At 48.7% G+C, this 21,678-nt stretch overlaps 1 protein-coding gene across 2 annotated transcripts in view; it reads right to left on the bottom strand.

The window, feature by feature from the left end:
• Positions 1 to 21,678, bottom strand: part of LOC137379758 (uncharacterized) — a 472,575-nt gene that overhangs the window by 213,712 nt on the left and 237,185 nt on the right. For both annotated transcript variants that reach the window (XM_068051089.1, XM_068051090.1), the window contains 3 exons: positions 16,198 to 16,216; positions 15,184 to 15,290; positions 4,777 to 4,963 (listed from right to left, as the gene is read on the bottom strand). In XM_068051089.1, the coding sequence (XP_067907190.1) occupies positions 4,777 to 4,963; positions 15,184 to 15,290; positions 16,198 to 16,216 (313 nt within the window). The remainder of the gene's footprint in view (positions 1 to 4,776; positions 4,964 to 15,183; positions 15,291 to 16,197; positions 16,217 to 21,678) is intronic.

Below are 21,678 nucleotides of genomic sequence, written 5' to 3'. Positions count from 1 at the left end.
ATGGATACAGAACTGGCTTGGTCATAGAAGACAGAGGGTAGCAGTGGAAGGGTGCTTTTCTGAATGGAGGGCTGTGACTAGTGGTGTTCCACAGGGATCAGTGCAGGGACCTTTGCTGTTTGTAGTATATATAAATGGTTTGGAGGAAAATGTAGCTGGTCTGATTAGTAAGTTTGCAGACGACACAAAGGTTGGTGGAGTTGCGGATAGTGATGAGGGTTGTCAGAGGATACAGCAGGATATTCGATCGGTTGGAGACTTGGGCGGAGAAATGGCAGATGGTGTTTAATCCGGACAAATGTTAGGTAATGCAGTTTGGAAGGTCTAATACAGGTGGGAAGTATACATTAAATGGCAGAACCCTTAGGAGTATTGACAGGCAGAGAGATCTGGGCGTACAGGTCCACAGGTCACTGAAAGTGGCAACGCAGGTGGATAAGGTAGTCAAGAAGGCATACGACATGCTTGCCTTCATCGATCGGGGCATAGAGTATAAAAATTGGCAAGTCATGCTGCAGCTGTAGAGAACTTTAGTTAGGCCAGACTTAGAATATTGCATGCAATTCTGGTCGCCACACTACCAGAAGGACGTGGAGGCTTTGGAGAGGGTACAGAAGAGGTTTACTAGGATGTTGCCTGGTCTGGAGGGCATTAGCTATGAGGAGAGGTTGGATAAACTCGGATTGTTTTCACAGGAACGATGGAGGTGGAGGGGCGACATGATAGAGGTTTACAAAGTTCTGAGCGGCATGGACAGAGTGGATAGTCAGAAGCTTTTTCCCAGGGTGGAAGAGTCAGTTACTAGGGGACATAGGTTTAAGGTGCGAGGGGCAAAGTTTAGAGGGGATGTGCGAGGCAAGTTCTTTACACAGAGGGTGGCGAGTGCCTGGAACTTGCTGCCGGGGGAGGTGGTGGAAGCAGGTACGATAGCGACGTTTAAGAGGCATCTTGACAAATACCTGAATAGGATGGGAATAGAGGGATATGGACCCCGGAAGTGCAGAAGGTTTTAGTTTAGACAGGCATCAAGATCAGCAGGCTTGGAGGGCCGAATGGCCTGTTCCTGTGTTCTTTGTTCTCTTGCAATAAAGGATAACATACCATTAGCCTTCTTAATTGCTTGCTGCACCTGCCTGTTAGCTTTCAGTGACTTATTGACAAGGACACTCAGGTCCCTTTGTACGCCTACACTTTCTAATCTCTTACCACTTAAGAAATACTCTGCACATCTATTCCTCCTACCAAAGTGGATAACCTCACATTTTTTCCACATTGTATTCCATCTGCCAAGTTCTTGCCCACTCACGAAGTCTGTCCAAATCCCCTTGAAGCTGCTTTGCATCTTCCTCACAACACACAATCCCACACAGTTTTATGTCATCTGCGAATTTGGAACTACTACATTTGGTTCCTACATCCAAATCATCGATATATATTGTGAACAGCTGGGGCACAAACATTGATCCCTGTGGCGCCCCACCAGTCACAGCCTGCCAATGCGAGAATGACCGTCTATTCCTATTCTCTACTTTCTGCCTGTTAACCAATCCTTAATCCATGCCAGTATATTACTTCCTATCCCATGTGCTTTAATTTTGCTAACCAACCTCCTGTGGGGAACTTTATCAAAAGTCTTCTGAAAATCCAAGTATACCACGTCCACCAACTCCCCTTTATCAATTCTGTTCGTAACATCCTCAAAAAACCCCCAACAGGTTCGTCAAACATGATTTCCTATTCAGAAATCCATGTTGACTACGCCCAATCAGATCATTATTATCTAAGTGTCCATTTATTACACCCTTTAGAATAGATTCCAGCATTTTCCCAATGACTGATGTAAGGCTGACAGGTCTATAATTCCCAGTTTTCTCTCTCCCTCCCTTCTTAAATAGTGGGGAGACATTTGCAACCTTCCAATCTGCAGGAACCGCTCCAGAATTTATATAATTTTGGAAGATGATCACCAATGCACCACTATCTCCATAGCTACCTCTTTCAACAGTCTAGTATGTAGAATATCAGGTCCTGGGGACTTATCAACCTTCAACCCCATTAATTTCTCCAATAAATCTTCTTACTAAAACTAATTTCCTTCAATTCCTTATTCTCCCTAGTCCCTTGGATCTCTAATTCTGGGAGATTTCTTGTAGCTGCCTCAGTGAAGACAGTTACAAAGTAATAATTTAGCTTCTCTGTCATTTCTCTATTCCCCCATTATAAATTCACCTGACTCCACCTGTAATTGACCCATATTTGGCTTAGTCAAACATTTCCTTTTTACATACCTATAGAAGCTTTTACAGTCCGTTTTTATATTTTTTGCTACTTTATATTCATATTCTATTCTCTCTTTATCAGTTTCTTCATCCTCCTTTGCTATATTCTAAAATCCTCCCAATCCTCAGGTTTATGACTATTTCTGGTAACTTTATAGTCCTTTTCTTTTAATCTTATGCAATCCTTAGCTTTCTTTGTTAGCCACAGTTGACTGACTTTACTTTTTGGGTTTTTGTGCCTTGAAGGAATGTATAGTTGCTGTAAACTATGTAATATTTCTTTAAAGATTATCTATTGCCTACGTACTGTCATACATAGATTTTAGCAAGGCTTTTGACAAGGTCCCACATCGCAGACTGGTTAAAAAAATAAAATCCCATGGGATCCAGGGAAATGCAGCAAGGTGGATACAAAATTGGCTCAGTGGTAGGAAACAAAGGGTAGTTGTTGTCGGCTGCTTTAGCATCTGGAGGGCTGTTTCCAGTGGTGTTCCGCAGGGCCCAGTACTGGGTCCCCTGCTTTTTGTGGTGTATATTAACGATTTGGATGTAAATGCAGGGGGCATGATCAAGAAGTTTGCGGTAGACACAAAGATTGGCCGTGTGGTAGATAGTGAGGAGGATAGCTGTAGGCTGCAGGAAGATATTGATGGTCTGGTCAGATGGGCAGAAAAGTGGCAAATGGAATTCAACTTGGATTTGGGGAGGTCAAACAAGGCAAAGGAATACTGATTAATGGGAAAATACTGAGAAGTGTAGAGGAAGTGAGGGACCTCGGAGTGAATGTCCACAAATCCCTGAAGGTAGCAGGACAGGTCGATAAGGTGGTTAAGAAGGCATATGGAATCCTTTCCTTTTTTAGCCCAAGGGTGGCACAGTTGTGCAGTGGTTAGCACCGCAGCCTCACAGCTCCAGTGACCCGGGTTCAGTTCTGGGTACTGCCTGTGCAGAGTTTGCAAGTTCTCCCTGTGACCGCGTGAGTTTCCTCCAGATGCTCCTGTTTCCTCCCACATGCCAAAGAGTTGTGGGTTGATAGGTAAATTGGCCATTGTAAAAAAAATTGCCCCTAGTGTAGGTAGGTGGCAGGAGAATTGAGGGAAGGTGGGGATGTGAGAGGGAAAAAATGGGATTAATGTAGGATTAGTATAAATGGGTGGTTGATGGTCGGCCCACACTTGTTGGGCCGAAGGGCCTGTTTCGCTGCTGTATCTCTCTATGACTATGTATAGAATATAAGAGCAGGGAGGTTATGCTGGAACTGTATAATTCATTGGTTAGGCAACAACTTGAGTATTGTGCATAGTTCTGGTCACTTCATTACAGAAAGGATGTAATTGCACGAGAGAGGGTACAGAGGAGATTTACAAGGATGTCATCAGGACTGGAAAAATGCAGCTATGAGGAAAGATTGGATAGGCTGGGGTTGTTTACCTAGGAACAGAGAAGGCTGAGGGGAGATCTGATTGAAATGTACAAGATTTTGAGGGGCCTGGATAGAATGGAGGTGAAGTGTCTATTCACCTTAGCAGAGAGGTCAGTGATGAGGGGGCATAGATTTAAAGTGATTTCTGGAAAAATTAGAGGGGAGGTGCAGAAAAACTTTTCCACCCAGAGGGTGGTGATGGCCTGGAATTCACTGCCTGAAAGGGTAGCTGAGGCAGAGACCCTCAACTCATTCAAATGGAGACTGGATATGCACCTCAAGTGCTGTAATCTGCAGGGCTACGGACCAAATGCCGGAAGGTGGGATTAGAATAGGTGGATCTTTTTTCGGCCGGCACAGATGCGATGGGCCAAATGGCCTCTTTCTGTGCCTTAAACGTTCTATGATTCTACTTTTTAATGCATTTTCCTAATCCACCTCAGCCAATTTGCCCCTCATATCTTCATAATTTCCTTTGTTCAAATTTAACACCTTGCCTTCAGATTGAACTACCTCACTTTCAAACGTAATGTAAAATTCTATCATATTATGGTCACGTTCTCGAGTTGGTTCCTCAACATACTGCTCTAGAAAACTATTCCTAACACACTCCAGAAACTCGTCCTCCACAGCATTAGTGCTCATTCTGCAGATTGACATCACCCATGATTACTGTATTACCAATGCTACATGCTTCTCTAATCTCCTGATTAATACCATGTCCCACACTATGACTACTGTTGGTGGACTATAAACAACTCCTACCAATGTTTGCTGCCCCTTGCTGTTTCTTAGCTCGACCGAAACAGATTCCACATTTTGTTGCTGTCGAAAGATATCTGGTTTGGTCTGTTTTATTCTGGGGGTTACTAGGGTGTTTAATTTGGCTGCTTTTCTGATTGGGTGGGAAAACATCAATAATATGCTGTGACCTATGGAGTGACGGGACTGAATTGACTCCCGCCTCGCTAATAACACAATTAAGGCTTCAGAGAGTTGCTTAAATCTTACATTATTCACCCATAGCCATACAATTCTCAATGCTCCATGTCTGTACTGGCAGTTTCCACATACCTTGAATGAGTAATTTTGCACAGTGGATACATGGATGCCTGGACAAGTACACCTCACATCCTTGCAAACATTTGGGAAAGCTGAGCAGTGCTCGCTGTACAGCATGCAGGCCATTTCTGGAGCAGTCAATCACAAGTATCTGATTGGTTCCATTTGCATCATAGATTGTAATCCCAGTTTTACAAAACTGAAATAAAAAAGATGGACAATTTACCACTTTACAACCTTGATGTATTTTGCACATGTTTGTTCCTGACCTGGGAGTGTTTGAGGAGACAGTTTAGAGGGAGCCTTACTCTGTATCTAACCCCATTTATTTTTTCTTTCTTAAGGTGGCCTTTATACCCCAGGCCCCTTTTATATTTTTCACATCGAGGGGGCCTTTATTCCTCAGGCCCCCTTTATATACATATTTACAGTTTTAAAATAACTTTATTAAAACCAGATAAATCGACAAAAAACTCAAATTAAAATGCCATTCTCGGCGTCGACGATGCACTCCAGTCCCTGCGGTGCCCACCGGTCGCGGAAGGCCTCAAGCGTACCGGCGGACACCGCATGCTTCTTCTCCAGGGACACCCGGGCGCGAACGTAACCGCGGAAGAGGGGCAGGCAATCGGGGAGGACGGACCCCCCCGACGGCCCGCAACCTGGACCTGTGAATTGACACCTTGGCCAGGCCCAGGAGCAGACTGACGAGGAGATCCTCCTCCTGGCCCAAGCCCCTCCGCGCCGGGTGCCCAAAGATCAGGAGCGTGGGACTGAAGTGCAGCCAGAATTTGAGGAGCAGCCCCTTCAGATACTCAAATAGGGGCTGCAACCTTGCACACTCCGTATAAACGTGGAACGCGGACTCGCCCAGGCCGCAGAAAGTACAGGCGGCCTGGGAGTCCGTGAACCGAATTAAAAGTCTATTGCACAGGACTGCTCTGTGCAGCACCCTCCACCCCAGGACCCCGATGTAAAGGGGGAAGAGAGACCTCCATCGGGGTTTCCCCTCGCCGCCAGATAGCAACGTGGACCGCCAGGGAGTGTCCGGTCGGCTGACGAGGGCGAGGAAGTGGAAGGTGTGCAGGAGCAGCCCGAACAGGAAACCCCTCCGTGCCATTCCAATCGGCGTTTCCGAGAGGCGGCTCGGGTTGTGCGGGACCGGCTCCCGAGGAAGGTTTCGGGGCCTGGGTCCGATGAGCAGTTCCAGCCGAGCGGGGGTCAGCTCGGCCGGGATCGCTCCGCACTCCCGAGCCCCCTCGCAACCCGCAGTGAGGGGCGTCTTGGGGGTTTCGGCTACTCCTCCGCCCGCCGGACCGTCCCCGGAGTCGGCCGCCCGGACAGCCGAGGCGTTCTCCTCCGCCGGCGGGGGAGCGCCCTGACTGGAGGCAACCATGTTCCAGACTCGGAATAGATCCCGGTAAAAGACAGGCAACTCCCTCAGAGAGGCGCGGCTAACGGACTCCACCGGGAGCTGCGTGTCGTCTTGAAGGCAGTGACACTGGCGGAAAAATACGTCGCCAGCGCACACCATCTGGGAGGACGCTCGACGTACAGGTATCTCTGCAGGGTACGAAGGCGGAGAGTCGCAGCCTGGGTGCGGACGCACACCAGCGACTGACCGCCCTCCTCAATCGGGAGACTCAGGACCGGGGCAGAGACCCAGTGTTTCCTCTCGCCCCAGAAGAAATCAACGAGTTTCGACTGGATCTTGGTGGCAAATACAGGGGGCAGGGCCAGAGTGACCAACCGGTACCACAACATGGAGGCCACCAGTTGGTTTATGACCAGCGCTCGGCCCCTGTAGGAAAGCACTCGGAGCAGTCCTGTCCAGCGCCCCAGCCGAGCGGTGACTTTCGCCTCCAACTCCTGCCAGTTTGCCGGCCAGGCTTCCTCAGCGGGGCTAAGATGGACTCCCAGATCGAGGAGGTGCGTGGTGCTCCACGCAAAAGGTGTCATCTCCTCCGGCAGGGAGTCCACCCGCCACTGACCCACCAGGAGTCCAGAACATTTCTCCCAATTGATCCTCGCGGAGGACGCGGCAGAAAAGGTCTGCTGGCAGTCGCGCATCCTCCGCAAGTCAACGGGATCTGTGACCGCGAGGAGCACGTTGTCGGCGTAAGCCGAGAGGACGACCCGCATGGCCGGCTCGCGCAGAGCCAATCCCATCAACCTCTTGCGAAGCAGGCACAGGAAGGGCTCCACGCAGATGGTATACAATTGGCCGGACATGGGGCATCCCTGACACACTCCTCTCCCAAAGTGAAGGGGCGCCGTCAAGGACCCGTTAACTTTGACTAGACACTCTGCGGCGGCGTATAAAAGTCGGACACGGGCCACGAAATGCGGCCCGAGTCTGAAAGCGCGCAGAGTCCCGAAAAAGTATTCGTGATCCACCCTGTCGAACACCTTCTCCTGATCGAGGGAGAGAAAGGCAACCAGTCCTCTGGGAAAGATGGATCAGGTCCCGGACTAGGTAGATGTTGTCTTGGATGGACCGGTCCGGGACCGTGTAGGACTGGTCAGGGTGGATCATGTGGGCCAGCACGGAGCTCAGGCAGGTCGACATAGCCTGGGCAAAGATCTTATAATCCGTGCTGAGGAGGGAGACCGGACGCCAGTTTTTAAGCAGGCGGAGATCGCCCTTCTTCGGCAGCAGGACAATGACCGCCCTGCGCCACGAAAGGGGCATCTCCCCGGTCGCCAGGCTTTCTCCCAGGACCCACGCGTAATCGTCCCCCAGGACGTCCCAGAACGCCCTGAGGAACTCCACGGTCAACCCATCCAGCCCTGGGGATTTGCCCCTTGAGAGCTGGTGGAGGGCACCAGTCAGCTCCGCCAACGTGAGCGGAGCCTCCAATCCTTCGGTGCCCTCCGGGCTGACCTGCGGCAGGTCCTCCCACAAAACTCTGCGTGCATCCTCGTTGGATGGATCCGGAGAGAACAACGCACTGTAATAAGTACGGACCAGGAGGCCCATTCCCTCCGGATCCGTGATGGAGGGTCCGTCGTCGGCCAGCAGCTCAACGAGCTGCTTACAGACCCCCGCCATTTTTCCAGCGAGTAGAAGAAGGGTGAGGCGCGGTCCAAATCTTCCAGGATCTGGATCCGCGACCTCACGTACGCAGGTCCCTCAGCGCGCCCTTCTTCTCTTCGTACGCCTGCCACAGGGCCAGGTCCGCGACGGCATGACCGAGGCGGGACTCCAGGTCGAGCACCTCCCTCTCAATGCGCCCGATCTCGGCCTCCCGCCTCTTGTTCGACCCCTTCGCGTACTCCTGACAGAAGACACGGATGTGAGTCTTGCCCACATCCCCCCATAGCCTCAAGGAGGGGAAGCCCCCCTGCTTCCTTCTCCAGTCGGCCCAGAATCGACAGAACGAGTCCCGAAATCACTCGTCCTCCAGCAGCCGGTTTTTAAAGTGCCAGTACGCGGACCCCGCCTGCGTGTGGAGCGGAGTGAACTCCGCCCACACCAGGTGGTGGTCCGAGCACGGCACCAGCCGCATGGAGGTCGCTGAGACGCGGGAGACGTACGCCTGCGAAAAGTAGAGGCGGTCGATTCGGGACTGTCCTCCAGACCTCCACGTGAAGGCGCTGGAGTCGGGATGGAGATTCCGCCAGACATCCACCAAGTTAAGGGAGCTGATCAGTCCCCTCAACTTCTCCACCGACGCTTGGCCGCGCTGGGGACCGGAGCGATCCCCCACCTCGAGGGTGCAGTTAAAATCCCCCCCGAGGATGATGCACTCGCCGCTATCGATGGAGCTCAAGAAAGCGGACACTTCTTCAAAGAGGCGCGCTTGCAACGCGCCTGGCCTGGGCGCGTACACGTTCACAAAGTGGAGCGGCACGCTACTCAGGCCAACGGCGAGGTGGAGCAAGTGGCCCGGCACTAGCTCCTTGACCCCCAAGATCTCCGGCTGAAAAGTCGGGGCCAACAAGATAGCCACCCCACTAGAAATAGGGGTGAGGTGACTCATGTAGACCCCACCCTGCCACTCCAGGAGCCAGGTGGCTTCGTTTCCCAGAACGGTGTGGGTTTCCTGCAGAAAGCTCACCGCGTATCTCCCTTCCCTGAGGACTGAGAGATTGTGAAGTCTGCGGTGAGACCCCCTGCTGCTGTTGATGTTCAGGCTGGCTATGGTTATCTTCATGTCAAAGGTACTTAAAACCCGTCACCAACAGCTCACTGTGAGGAGGGAGTGGAAGTGCACCTGGCCTTCCACTCCCCCAGCAACCCATTGAGGAACACATTAAAACGGTGCCTCTCAACCAGTTACACGCCCGTGCGCTTGCCCGTTATCTTCAGGGCGGCACGGACGGACTGTATGATCAGCGCCAGATTCGACCAACGGCCGAGGGCCAGCTGAACTTTATTGCGGCAACCCCTGCAAGCCGCGAGGAAATCCCGGAGTTCCGCCGTGGGGATGAGAGGAGATTCGGTGGGAGGCACGAGGGACTCCACCACCTCACTGGCGATGGAATCAAGATCATCCTCCGTGCCCCACACCGAATCCCCATCCTCCTCCGGGTCATCACCGCCAGCGGCCGACACGCCCACCGCACACTGTGGGGCGGACGTCCCGGCCGCGCCAGCTGGTCCCGCCTCCGTCACAATCCCACCCCCAGGATCGATGGCGGAGGAGTCCTCTCTGGGTTCTATTGTGAAACTGGAGCCTGTAGGCACCAGCGGTTCAGGAACCCCCTCCACCTCCGTCCCCAGGCCAATGAGCGGTCCAGGGGCGACAGAAGTTCCCGACTCCGGAAAACCAGCCGGAGCCGAGACTGGAGGCGGAGAGAGGAGGCCATCTCCCGCTCCTTCAGCACCCACAGGTCCAGCAGATGGGGCAGCATTCTCGATTATAACCGGGTCGGGTGTCTCTTGGTTGGTGGTGGACTCCGGCTGGGAGGGCTGACCCTCTGGGGCCTCGCCCTCCCCTTCACTCAGGGCAACCGACCCAGTAGCAGTGGCAGAATGGGCGGAATCCCCAGGCTCCCCCACCACAAGCTGGGCCCCACTTACTCCTTCAGGAGGGGCCTCATGTACCGGGGCCTTCCCTTCCCCTCCATCCTGAGGAATAGAGAGATCCTGCATGGAGTTTGTAGCCTTGGTGGTGGCGGTAGGGGAAACCTGGGGACCCGAGACAGGAGACAGCTCCCCTCCAACAGATGGGCCCTGCGCCTCAGGGCCCCTCATTACCTCTGTGGAGGGGTGCCTTCTCCTCTTTTTCCCACCAGGGCGCAGAGGCTCAGAGACCTCCATGTCATCAGAGGCCTCCGCCTCCGCACTCTCTTTTTTCTTATTCACCCTGGGCCTGAGCCCAGCCCTGGGGCAAGTTGACTCCCCGAGATCGGGCTTTTCGCTGAGTTCAGACTCGGGTAGTGTTACGGTGTCCAGGGGACGCGCCTCTCGATGTTTATTTCTCCTTCGCGCCTTCCTTCCACTTGGACAGTCACCCCCCTCCCTGCTGGAGGCCGTGAAAACCACAGCCTCCGGTACCGACTGAATGGTATATGGTGGAAGTGTGGGGGGGTGGTGGGAGGAGGTGCAGCGGCGCCACCCTGGGCCGCCGAGTTGGAGTTGGCAGCCGGGAGGTTGGGGCAGTTCTTACGAACATGCCCCACCCCCTTACAGACATGGCACCGCAGCCCATCCAAGGTCCAGAAGACGCGGTAGGCCGTCCCCTGGAACTCGATATTAAAGTGACCCTCTGTAACCTCCTCCCGCGCCAGCTGCATGAATAACTGGCGGCGGAAGGAGTACACATGTTCTCCCGAAGACCGAGCGGGACTGGGGTGAGCCCCGTCTTTACCTCCCCCAGATGGTGCAGGTGGGGAAGGAGGAGCTCACCAGGAATGAAGGGCGGGACGTTGGATAAAATGACCTTTTGCCTCCAGGGGGTCCACTGGCAGAAAGGTTCCGCCCACGGTGAGCTGCTTGCTCAGAGCCAGGGACACCGCCCGCTCGGTCTTCAGGAATAACACTGCCTTCCCATACATTTTAGAGGCTGCAACAATGGCCGAAGGGCCGACAACCTCAGCCATTGCTTTCACACATGCCTCTATTGTCATGTTCGGGTGGACGTAGCTCTTGACTCCATGCTTAGATGTTATTAATGCAAACGGTGACGGGGCAATAGGTGCAGCTGCAGCAGCATATGAACGGGAAGGCCCCGCCACCGGCGAAGGAGGGCTTGCCATGGGGTCTAAGAGCCACGTCCACCCCCAAGAAACAAAGCACACAACAGTTTCCTTTAACACAAGCAATATGATGGGGAGGGGGGGATGGGAATAGAGGAGGATAGGGCTGAAAAGGAGAGGAGAGGATCGGTGGCCGAGTGATGGAAGAGAGAGAACAGCTGCAAGGATGTTACACTTCAATTGGTGGTTGGAGCACCTTCCTGCAGAGTCGACAGTCCACTCTTCAGCCAGGCAGCTCCAGCCGTCCTGAGCCACACAGTTGGGGGTGGGGAGGGAGCCCCTTTTGTGCAGGATGGCAGATAAACAAGAGCAAGTACAGGGGCTCCCTATAGAATTTGGCAGCCCCACCCCTGGATCTTCCGGTGCCTTCTCCCTCCCCCAACAGTCCAAACAACCAACAGTTCTCTGGTGCTCCAACACCCACCTCTCCAAAATGACTCTCAGGTCTTCTTAGTCTTGAAAAAGTGCAACAGTTCCACAGTAAATACAGCTGTCTCCAGTCTCCTCCCTCCTCTCCAGTTGCAGTTGCAGCAACACAGGTGCAGCTGCTCCCCCTGATTGAAGGCAGGAAGTGCTTCCCAAATTGCCCAGCCAATCCCAGTGCTGTACCTGTCCTGGGAGTGTTTGATGGGATAGTTCTCACATACGAAATTCTTACAAAATTACAAATGACGTGCTTAGTAACCTCAGTGTGTCTTGTCACATTTGTCTTTTATTCCAACCTGAGTTGACCACTAAATCTCAATTTCCCGTTCTATTGAACTGGGAAACCTCCGTAATTTGACTGGGGAGATGAAATTGGCCACCTCGGGTGCTTACTCATTTTTTGCATCTATTGTAATTTCTGCTGGAGATAGAATTGACATAGAACACACCCACCAAAAAACTGTATACATTATTACAAAAGAAATAGGATATCCAGCATAGTTTTCATCATTTGTACACTGGGCTCAGAAGCTGCCGAGGGGTTTGAGGGAGATTTAAATTTCAAAAGGTTGGTTTAATTGCATTATTGAAACTGGCAATTGGCGTCTTTAGCTGCTCCAAAAACTTTCCCCCACTATTAGGCTGGGATCACTTATGTTGCTGCAAGGAAGCACAGTGCTTTCACTTCCCCCACCACAGCTGTGCCACAAATAGCATTGGTGCCTGCCCACAATATTTGGAAATCTGTGAATTGGGGTCAGAGATATTTAACTATTTCAATGGGTGGTTGATGTCCCGCCTGTCACACTGCTGTTGTCCAAGTGGGACCATCGGAAACTCCACTCCATTGTCTTGATTCTGGGCATCGCATTTACACTGTGGAGTTTATACCATGAATCCATGCTGCTGCCATGGAGGCTCACTCACCGGGAGAACAGAATGGGAAACTGGGAGTGGATCTGAGTTTCCAATAAGTGTTCATGACATCACTGTTGGTTTCACTTCAGTTTGTCAGGGTAAGTAGAGCAATTGAGGTAATAAAAGCAAAATACTGCAGATGCTGAAAGTCTGAAATAAAAACAAAAAATGCTGGAAATACTCAGCAGGTCTGGCAGCATCTGTGGAGACAGAAGCAGAATTAACGTTTCAGGTCAGTGACCTTTCATCAGAACTGGCAAAGGTTAGAAATGTAATAGGTTTTAAGCAAATAAAGCAGGGGTGAGGCAAAAGAGAACAAAAGGGAAGGTGTTGATAGGACAGAGGGTCACAGAGAATAACTGACAAGAAGGTCATGGAGCAAAGGCAAAGGGTTTGTTAATGGTGTGCTGAAAGACAAAGTGTTAGTGCAGAGAGGGTATTAAATGACAGAATAATGAACAGCCCTGGCCAAAAGCACAGACATGGAAAAAAAGTGGGTAGGCACCTGGTAAAATAAATGAATGATGAAATAAAATAAAATAAAATAAAATGAAAAAAGAAAAATTAAAACTAAAAATAAAAAAGGGGGGTGGGGGGTGGCAGTCATACTCTGAAATTATTGAACTCAATGTTCACTCCGGCAGGTTGTAGAGTGCCTAATCGATAGATGAGATGCTGTTCCGCGAGCTTGCGTTGATGTTCACTGGAACACTGCAGCAATCCCAGGACAGAGATGTGAGCATGAGAGCAGGGGGGTGTGTTGAAATGGCAAGCCACCGGAAGCTCAAGGTCATGTTTTCGGACTGAGTGAAGGTGTTCTGCAAAGCGGTCACCCAATCTGCGTTTGGTCTCCCCAATGTCGAGGAGACCACATTGTGAGCAGCGAATACAGTATACTACATTGAAAGAAGTACAAGTAAATCACTGCTTCACCTGAAAGGAGTGTTTGGGGCCTTGGATAGTGAGGAGAGAGGAGGTAAAAGGGCAGGTATTACACCTCCTGCGATTGCAGGGGAAGGTGCCGTCGGAAGGGGTCGAAGTGTCGGGAGTATTGGAGGAGTGGACCAGGGTGTCGCAGAGGGAACAATCCCTTCTGAATGCTGACAGGGGAGGGGAGGAGAAGATGCGTTGGAAATTGTGGAAATTGGAAGCAAAGTTGCTAAAGTATGGATGACTGTATCGGTGCCATTTCCAGCTCCTGCCCCGAACTGGAAAACTTTATCAACTTTGCTTGAATTTCCAGCCTTCTCTCACCTTTACATGGTCCATCTCCGACACTTCCCTTCCCCTTCTTGACTTCCTGTCTCCATCGCTGGGGATAGGCTGTCTACTAATATTCATTATAAGCTCACTGACATCCCACAGCTACCTCGACTACACTTCTTCACACACTGCCTCCTGTAAGGACTCCATTCCGTTCTCCCAGTTTCTTCATCTCTGACGCATCTGCAATCTTCCACAACAGCCCTTCTGTTATGTCTTCCCTTTTTCTCAACCGAGGATTCCCCCCACTGTAGTGACAGGGCCCTCAACCGTGTCCGGCCCATTTCCCGCATCTCTACCCTCACCCCTTCCCCTCCCTCCCAGAACCGCAACAGGGTTCCCCTTGTCCTCACTTTTGACCCTACCAGCCCCCACATCCAAAGGATCATCCTCTCCCATTTCTGCCACCTCCAGCGTGATGCCACTACCAAACGCATCTTCCCCTCCCTTCCCCTGTCAGCATTCCGAAGGGATCGTTCCCTCCGCGACACCCTGGTCCACTCCTCCATTACTCCCGAAACCTCGTTCCCTCCCCACAGCACGTTCCCATACAATCACAGGAGGTGTAATACCTGCCCTTTTACTTCCTCTCTCCTCACTATCCAAGGCCCCAAACACTCCTTTCAGGTGAAGCAGCGATTTAGTTGTACTTCTGTCAATTTAGTATACTGTATTCGCTGCTCACAATACAGTCTCCTCTACACTGGGGAGACCAAACGCAGATTGGGTGGCCGCTTTGTGGAACACCTTCGCTCAGTCCAAAAACATGACTCCGAGCTTCCTGTCATTTGCCATTTCAACATACCACTCCCCCCACTCTCATACCCACATCTCTGTCCTGGGCTTGCTGCAGTGTTCCAGTGAACATCAACGCAAGCTCGAGGAACAGCATCTCATTTAGCGATTAGGCACACTACAGCCTACTGGACTGAACATTGAGTTCAATAATTTCAGAGCATGAGTGGCCTCCCCCTTTTTAATTTTTAGTTTTTTAAAATTTTATTTTAGTTTGTTGCATCATTCATTCTTTGCCAGGTGCCTGCCCACTGGTTTTATTCATGTTTGTGCTTCTGGCCTGGGCTGTTCATTTTTCTGTCAATTAACACCCTCTCTGCACTAACACTTTGTCTTTCAGCACACCATTAACACACCCTTTGCCTTTGCTCCATGACCTTCTTGTCAGTTATTCTCTGTGACCTTGTCCTATCAACACCTTCCCTTTTGTTATCTCTTGCCCCACCCCCACTTTATTTGCTTAAAACCTATTACATTTCTAACCTTTGCCAGTTCTGATAAAGGGTCACTGACTGGAAATGTTAACTCTGCTTCTCTCTCCACAGATGCTGCCAGACCTGCTGAGTGTTTCCAGCATTCTTTGTTTTTAGAGCAATTGAGGTGTCGTGAATCCTGGACTAAGTTCTTTTTAGTTTGATTACAGCCCCAGAATTGCTAGGAGGTTATACAGCACAAGGTTCCACTGCATCCCCTATGGGACAAGGCCTGTAGATCTCTGATCTTTGCTATGTAGGATTAGCAGACTGGAAGAGAGATCCAATACAGATGGCCACACCACATGGCATGGCAACATTCATCCTATGAAATACTTACTTTCATTCCGTCCTTTTCTTTAGGGTTCACACACAATGGCGATTCTTCCATTTGCAGAGCGAGATACATCAACAGATCATCCTTGTATGGTAGGCGTGCAGGACCAACTAAGATTGATCAAATAGACACAACTTAAGATACTACACTTACGAGAAGTCACATTCACCTGTATTATTTTGCAGTGTGAACATTAGGATTGGAAATCAGAGACAGGTTGGATGAATTCCAACACAAAATTGGTGAGGGAGACCAAGATTGCCAAAGACTGCAAGTATAGGTAAGATTGCAGTTATGACCTTAAATGTGTTGAGTAAGGGTTAGAATATAAGCGCGTGTAAGTTAAAGGTCAAAAAAGGGAGACAGACTTGGGAGTAATCATTGACCTTTACTCTGATTCTAACTCCTGCCTTTCCTGGCCTGGGAGTGCTTCAGACAGTTTAAAAGGAGCTTCACGCTGTATTTCACTGAATGTTGGATAAGAGAGTACAGACGAAGCTTTACTCTGTATCTACCCTGTGCTGTCCCTGTCCTGTGAGTGTTTGATGAAGACAGTGTAGAGAGAGCTTACTCTGTATCTAATCTGTGCTGTACTTGCCCTGGGAGTGTTTGATGAAGACAGTGTACAGGGAACTTTACTCTGAATCTAAACCTTTTTTTTCTCTATCCCCGTGCTGTACCTGTCCTGGGAGTGTTTGATGGGACAGTGTAGAGGGAGCTTTACTCTCTATCTAACCCCGTTTTCTTTTTATGGGGACAGTGTACAGGGAGCTTTACTCTGTATCTAACCCCGTGCTGTACCTGGGAGTGTTTGTCTGGCATTTGATGCCTGTAATGAATAAGCTGCTTTTCTGGTACCATGAGCCTTGACTGAACTTAAAAAATAATGAAAGTACTGTATTAGAAAAGTTTGATGACCATTTAAAATGCCCAAATGCATATATTTCTTTTGATTGTTTGGAATCGTTTTTATTTTAGTGATTTAATTTGCTTAAACACTATTATGTTTCAGCTTACCAGGAGGGTGACACTGATCCTGGAATAAAAAAAGGATAGAGGTATTAGTTCAACAAACGCAAAGTGTGGAACATTGATTGTATTTACATGGACATGATATATCACTGTTATTAAATGGTGCATTCATTAATCTTCTTGAACAGTAAATCTTGTGAGAATGAAGCAGAGGAAATGTGAAGATTAAATAATACTGCTGGCTCCAAGAAGGAGCTGGTGGGTCACAGCTGCAGCAGGTCACAGAGGTCCAGATGGAGCACAGCACAGCGGAAATAGGAAACTAAATGAATTCGCAATTACACAGCACTTCTGCAAACTAAGGACATCCCAAAGCACTTTACTGCTAATAATGTAGCTTTGACATATAGTCACTCTGATAACGGCGGGAAACGCTGCACCCAACTTGCATGCACCAAATTCCCACAATCAGCAATGATATAAAGACCAGATGACCTGTTTTAGTGATTTTGAGTGAGTGATAAATACTGGCTAGGATACCTGGGAGAACTTCCCTGCATTTCTTTGAGATTTTCTATGTGCACCTGACAGGACAGACAGGGCCTCAGTTTAACATCTCATCAGAAAGATGGCACTTCTGACAATGCAGCATTCCCTCAGTACTGAAGTACTAGCCTAGATTATGGAGTGGGGTTTGAATCCACTACCTTCTGACTCTGGAGCGACAGACCATCCATGGCTGACATGTTTGATATATGTTCAGGAAACTTTCGAGCCATAGACAAAGAAAGGAGGTAAAATTCTCGCAGGGTTGGGTAGGCCGGTATTATTCCACAGCTGAATATATCACAGGTTCTATACATCAACTATAGATAGCATGTTTAGTGAGATGGTCACACCGCAGGCAAATGCTGCAAAGGCAGAAAGGGAATGGGTGACCACCAGGCAGAGAAGAGGAAGGCAGGTCATGCAGAAGTCCCCTGTGGCCATCATCCTCTCTAACAGATATACCATTTTGGATATTGTTCATGGAAATGGCTCAGGGGAAAGCAGCAAAGGCCACGTTTATGGCACCATGGATGGCTCTGCTGCACAGGAGGGGAGGAAGAAGAGTGGCAGGGCTATAGTGATAGGGGATTCAGTCGTAAAGGGAACAGACGGGCATTTCTGTGGCCGCAAGACTCTAGGATGGTATGTTGCCTCCCTGGTGCTAGGGTCAAGGATGTCTCTGAGCGGCTGCAGGGCATTCTGAGGTGGGACAGCGAGCAGCCAATTGTCGTGGTACATATCGGTATCAACGACATAGGTAAAAAAAGGGATGAGGTCCTACAAGCTGAATATAGGGAGTTAGTGCTAGCCAGAGCAGAAATAACAGGATATATCAGATGAATACGTGGCTGGAGAAATGGTGTAGGCGGGACGGATTCAGATTCCTGGGACATGGGACCGGTTCTGGGGAAGGTGGGACCAGTACAAGCTGGACGGGTTGCATCTGGGCATGACCAGGACCTCGGGGGTGTGTTTGCCAGTACTGTCGGGGAGGGTTTAAACTAGAATGGCAGGGGGATGGGACTCTGAGCAGGGAGACAGAGGAGGGGGAAACAAGGATAGAAATGAAAGACTGAAAGGTAAGAAACAAAAGTGGAAGGCAGAGAAAACAAGGGTGGGAAACAAATGTGGCCGTAGTACAAAATAAAGCTAAGATGACTAACAATGTGAAAAAGACAAGTTTAAAGGCATTGTGGCTTAATGGGCGGAGCATTCATAGAGTTATACAGCCCACAAACAGCCTTTCGGCCCATCGTGTCTGTGCCGGCCATCAAGCACCTAACTATTCTAATCCCACTTTCCAGCACTTGGCCTGTAGCCTTATTCGCAGTAAGGTCGACGAATTAACAGCGCAAATAGATATAAACGGTTCTGATATAGTTGCAATTATGGAGACATGGCTGCAGGGTGACCAAGGATGGGAACTGAACATCAGGGATATTCAATATTTAGGAAGGACAGGCAAAAAGGGAAAGAAGATGGGGTAGCGCTGTTAGTAAAGGAGGAAATCAATACAATAGTGAGGAAGGATATTGGCTCAGATAATCATGATGTGGAATCTGTATGGGTGGAGCTAAGAAACACCAAGAGGCAGAAAACGTTGCTGGGGGTTGTCTATAGGCCCCCAAACAGTAGTGGAGATGTAAGGGATGGCACTAAACAGGAAATTAGAGACGCATGTAATAAGGGTGTGACTGTAATCTAGATATAGATTGGACAAACCAAATTAGCAATAATACAGTTGACGAGGATTTCCTGGAGTGTGTACATGGTGTTTTTTTTAGACCAATACGTTGAGGAACCAACTAGAGAACACGTTATCCTAGACTGGGTATTGTGCAATGAGAAAGGATTAATTAACAATCTTGTTGTGCGGAGTCCCTTTGGGAGGAGCGACCATAACATTCAGAATTCTTCATTTAGATGGAGAGTGACATAGTTGAATCTGAAACTAGGGTCCTGAATCTAAATAAAGGAAACTACAAAATTATGAGACGTGAGTTGGCCATGGTAGATTGGGGAACTTTACTAAAAGGGTTGACGGTGGATAGGCAATGGATATTATTTAAAGAACATGTGCATGAATTACAACAATTATTCATTCATGTCCGGCGCAAAAAGCCCCAGAAAGGTGGCTCAACCGTGGCTTATAAAAGAAATTAGGGATAGTATTAAATCCAAAGAGGAGGCATATAAAATTGCTAGAAAAAGCAGCAAGTCTAAGGATTGGGAGCAGTTTAGAATTCAGCAAAGGAGGACAAAGAGGTTGATTAAGCGATGGAAAATAGAGTATGAGAGTAAACATGCGGGGAACATAAAAACTGACTGTAAAAGTGTCTATAAATATGTGAAGAGAAAAAGATTAGTGAAGACAAATGTAGGTCCTTTACAGTCAGAAACAGGGGAAATTATAATGGGGAACAAAGAAATGGCAGAACAATTAAACACATACTTTGGTTCTGTCTTCACAAAAGAGGACACAAATAACCACCCAGAAATGTTAGGGAACCAAGGGTCCAATGAGAGGGAGGAACTGAAGGAAATCAGTATTAGTAAAAAAATAGTGCTGGGGAAATGAATGGGGTTAAAGGCTAACAAATCCCCAGGGTCTGATAATCTACATCCCAGAGTGCTAAAGGAAGTGGCCCTGGAAATAGTGGATGCATTGGTGGTCATCTTTCAAAATTCTATAGACTCTGGAGCAGTTCCTACAGATTGGAGGATGGCAAATGTAACCCCACTATTTAAAAAAAGGAGAGAGAGAAAAAACAGGGAATTACAGACCAGTTAGCCTTACATGAGTAGTGGGGAAAATGCTAGAGTCCATTATAAAGGATGTGATAGCAGAACACCTGGAAAGCATAAACGGGATTGGGCAAAGTCAGCATGGGTTTACGAAAGGGGAATCATGCTTAACAAATCTAATGAATTTTTTTGAGGATGTAACTAGTAGAATAGATGAGGGAGAACCAGTGGATGTGGTGTATTTGGATTTTCAGAAAGCTTTTGATAAGCTCCCACATAAAAGGTTAGTGAGCAAAATTAAAGCACATGGGATTGGGGGTAATATACTGGCACGGATTGAGAAATGGTTGACAGACAGGAAACAGAGAGTAGGAATAAACGGGTCTTTTTCCGGGTGGCAGTCAGTGACTAGTGGGATACCACAGGGATCAGAGCTTGGGCCCCAGCTATTCACAATATATATTAATGACTTGGGTGAGGGAACTAAATATAACACTTCCAAGTTTGCATAAGGCACAAAGCAGGGGGGGAGTGTGAGCTGTGAGGAGGATGCAAAGAGGCTCCAGTGTGATTTGGACAAGTTGGGTGAGTGGGCAAATGCATGGCAGATGCAGTATAACGTGGATAAATGTGAGGTTATCCACTTTGGTTGTAAAAGCAGAAAGACAGACTATTATCTGAATGGTGATAGATTGAGAAAGGGGGAGGTGCAATGAGACCTGGGTGTCCTTGTATACCAGTCGCTGAAAGCAAGCATCCAGTTGCAGCAAGCAGTTAGGAAGGCGAATGGTATGTTGGCCTTCATTGCAAGAGGATTTGAGTACAGGAGCAAGGATGTCTTACCACAGTGATACAGGGCCTTGATGAGACCACACCTGGAGTATTGTGTGCAGTTTTGGTCTCCTTATCTGAGCAAGGATGTTCTTGTCATGGAATGAGTTCAAAGAAGAATTACAAGGCTGATTCCTGGGATGGCAGGATTGATGTATGAGGAGAGATTGGGTCGACTAGGCCGATATTCACGAGAGTTTAGAAGAATGAGAGGGGATCTTATAGAAACCTATAAAATTCTAACAGAACAAGGCAGGCTAGATGCAGGGAGGATGTTCCCGATAGCTGGGGAATCCAGAACCAGGGGTCACAGTCTCATGATACGGGGTATGTCATTTAGAACTGAGGTGAGGAGAAATTTCTTCACTCAGAGGGTGATGAACCTGTGGAATTCTCTACCGCAGAAGGCAGTGGAGGCCAAGTCATTAAATATATTCAAGAAAGAGATATATATATTTCTTAATGCCAAAGGATCAAGGGATATGGGGAAAAAGCGGAACAGGGTACTGAATTAGACGATCAGCCATAATCTTTTTTAAATGGTGGAGCAGGTCCGAAGGGCCAAATGGCCTACTCCTGCTCCTATTTTCTATGTTTCTATATTACAAGTTCTGTACTTGGATTTCCAGAAGACATTCGACAAGGTGCCACATAAAAGGCTATTGCGCAAATTCGGAGCTCATGGTGTGGGGGGGGGGGGGGGGGTAACATATGAGCATGGATAGAAGATTGGCTGGCTGGCAGAAAATAGAGAGTATGCATAAATGGGTCCTTTTCTGATTGGCAGGATGTGACGAGTGGAGTCCCACAGGGGTCTGTGCTGGGGCCTCAACTTTTTACAATTTATATCAATGAATTAGATAAGGGGAGCAATACCATGGTAGCGAGATTTGCAGATGACATAAAGATAAGTAGGAAAGTACGTTGTGAAGAAGACAAAAGGAGGTTGCAGACCGATATAGATAGGGTGAGTGAGTGGGCAAAAATCTGCCAGATGGAGTATAATATGGGAAAATGTGAAGTTATTCACTTTGGCACGAAGAATAAAAAAGCAGAGCATTTCGTAAATGGGGAATGACTGAATAATTCCGGTGCAGAGGACTCTAGGGGTTCCAGTGTAGGAGACACAAAATGTTAATATGCAGGTACAGCAAGTAAGAAAGAAGGCTCATGGAATGCTCTCCTTTATTACGAGAGGAATTGAAAATAAAAGTAAGGATGTTATGCTTCAGTTATACAGGGCATTTGTGAGACCACATCTCGAATTTGTGTGCAGTTTTGGTCTCCTTATTTAAGGAAGGATGTGAATGCATTGGAGGCAGTTCAGAAGAGGTTTACGAGATTGATACCTGGAATGAGCGGATTGTCTTATGAGGAAAGGTTGGACAGACTGGACTTGTT

Source organism: Heterodontus francisci, chromosome 18 (genome assembly GCF_036365525.1).
Source record: "Heterodontus francisci isolate sHetFra1 chromosome 18, sHetFra1.hap1, whole genome shotgun sequence".
Lineage (NCBI taxonomy): Eukaryota > Metazoa > Chordata > Chondrichthyes > Heterodontiformes > Heterodontidae > Heterodontus > Heterodontus francisci.
Note: the sequence above shows the minus strand (reverse complement) of the source record. Positions and strands in the feature narration are given on the sequence as shown.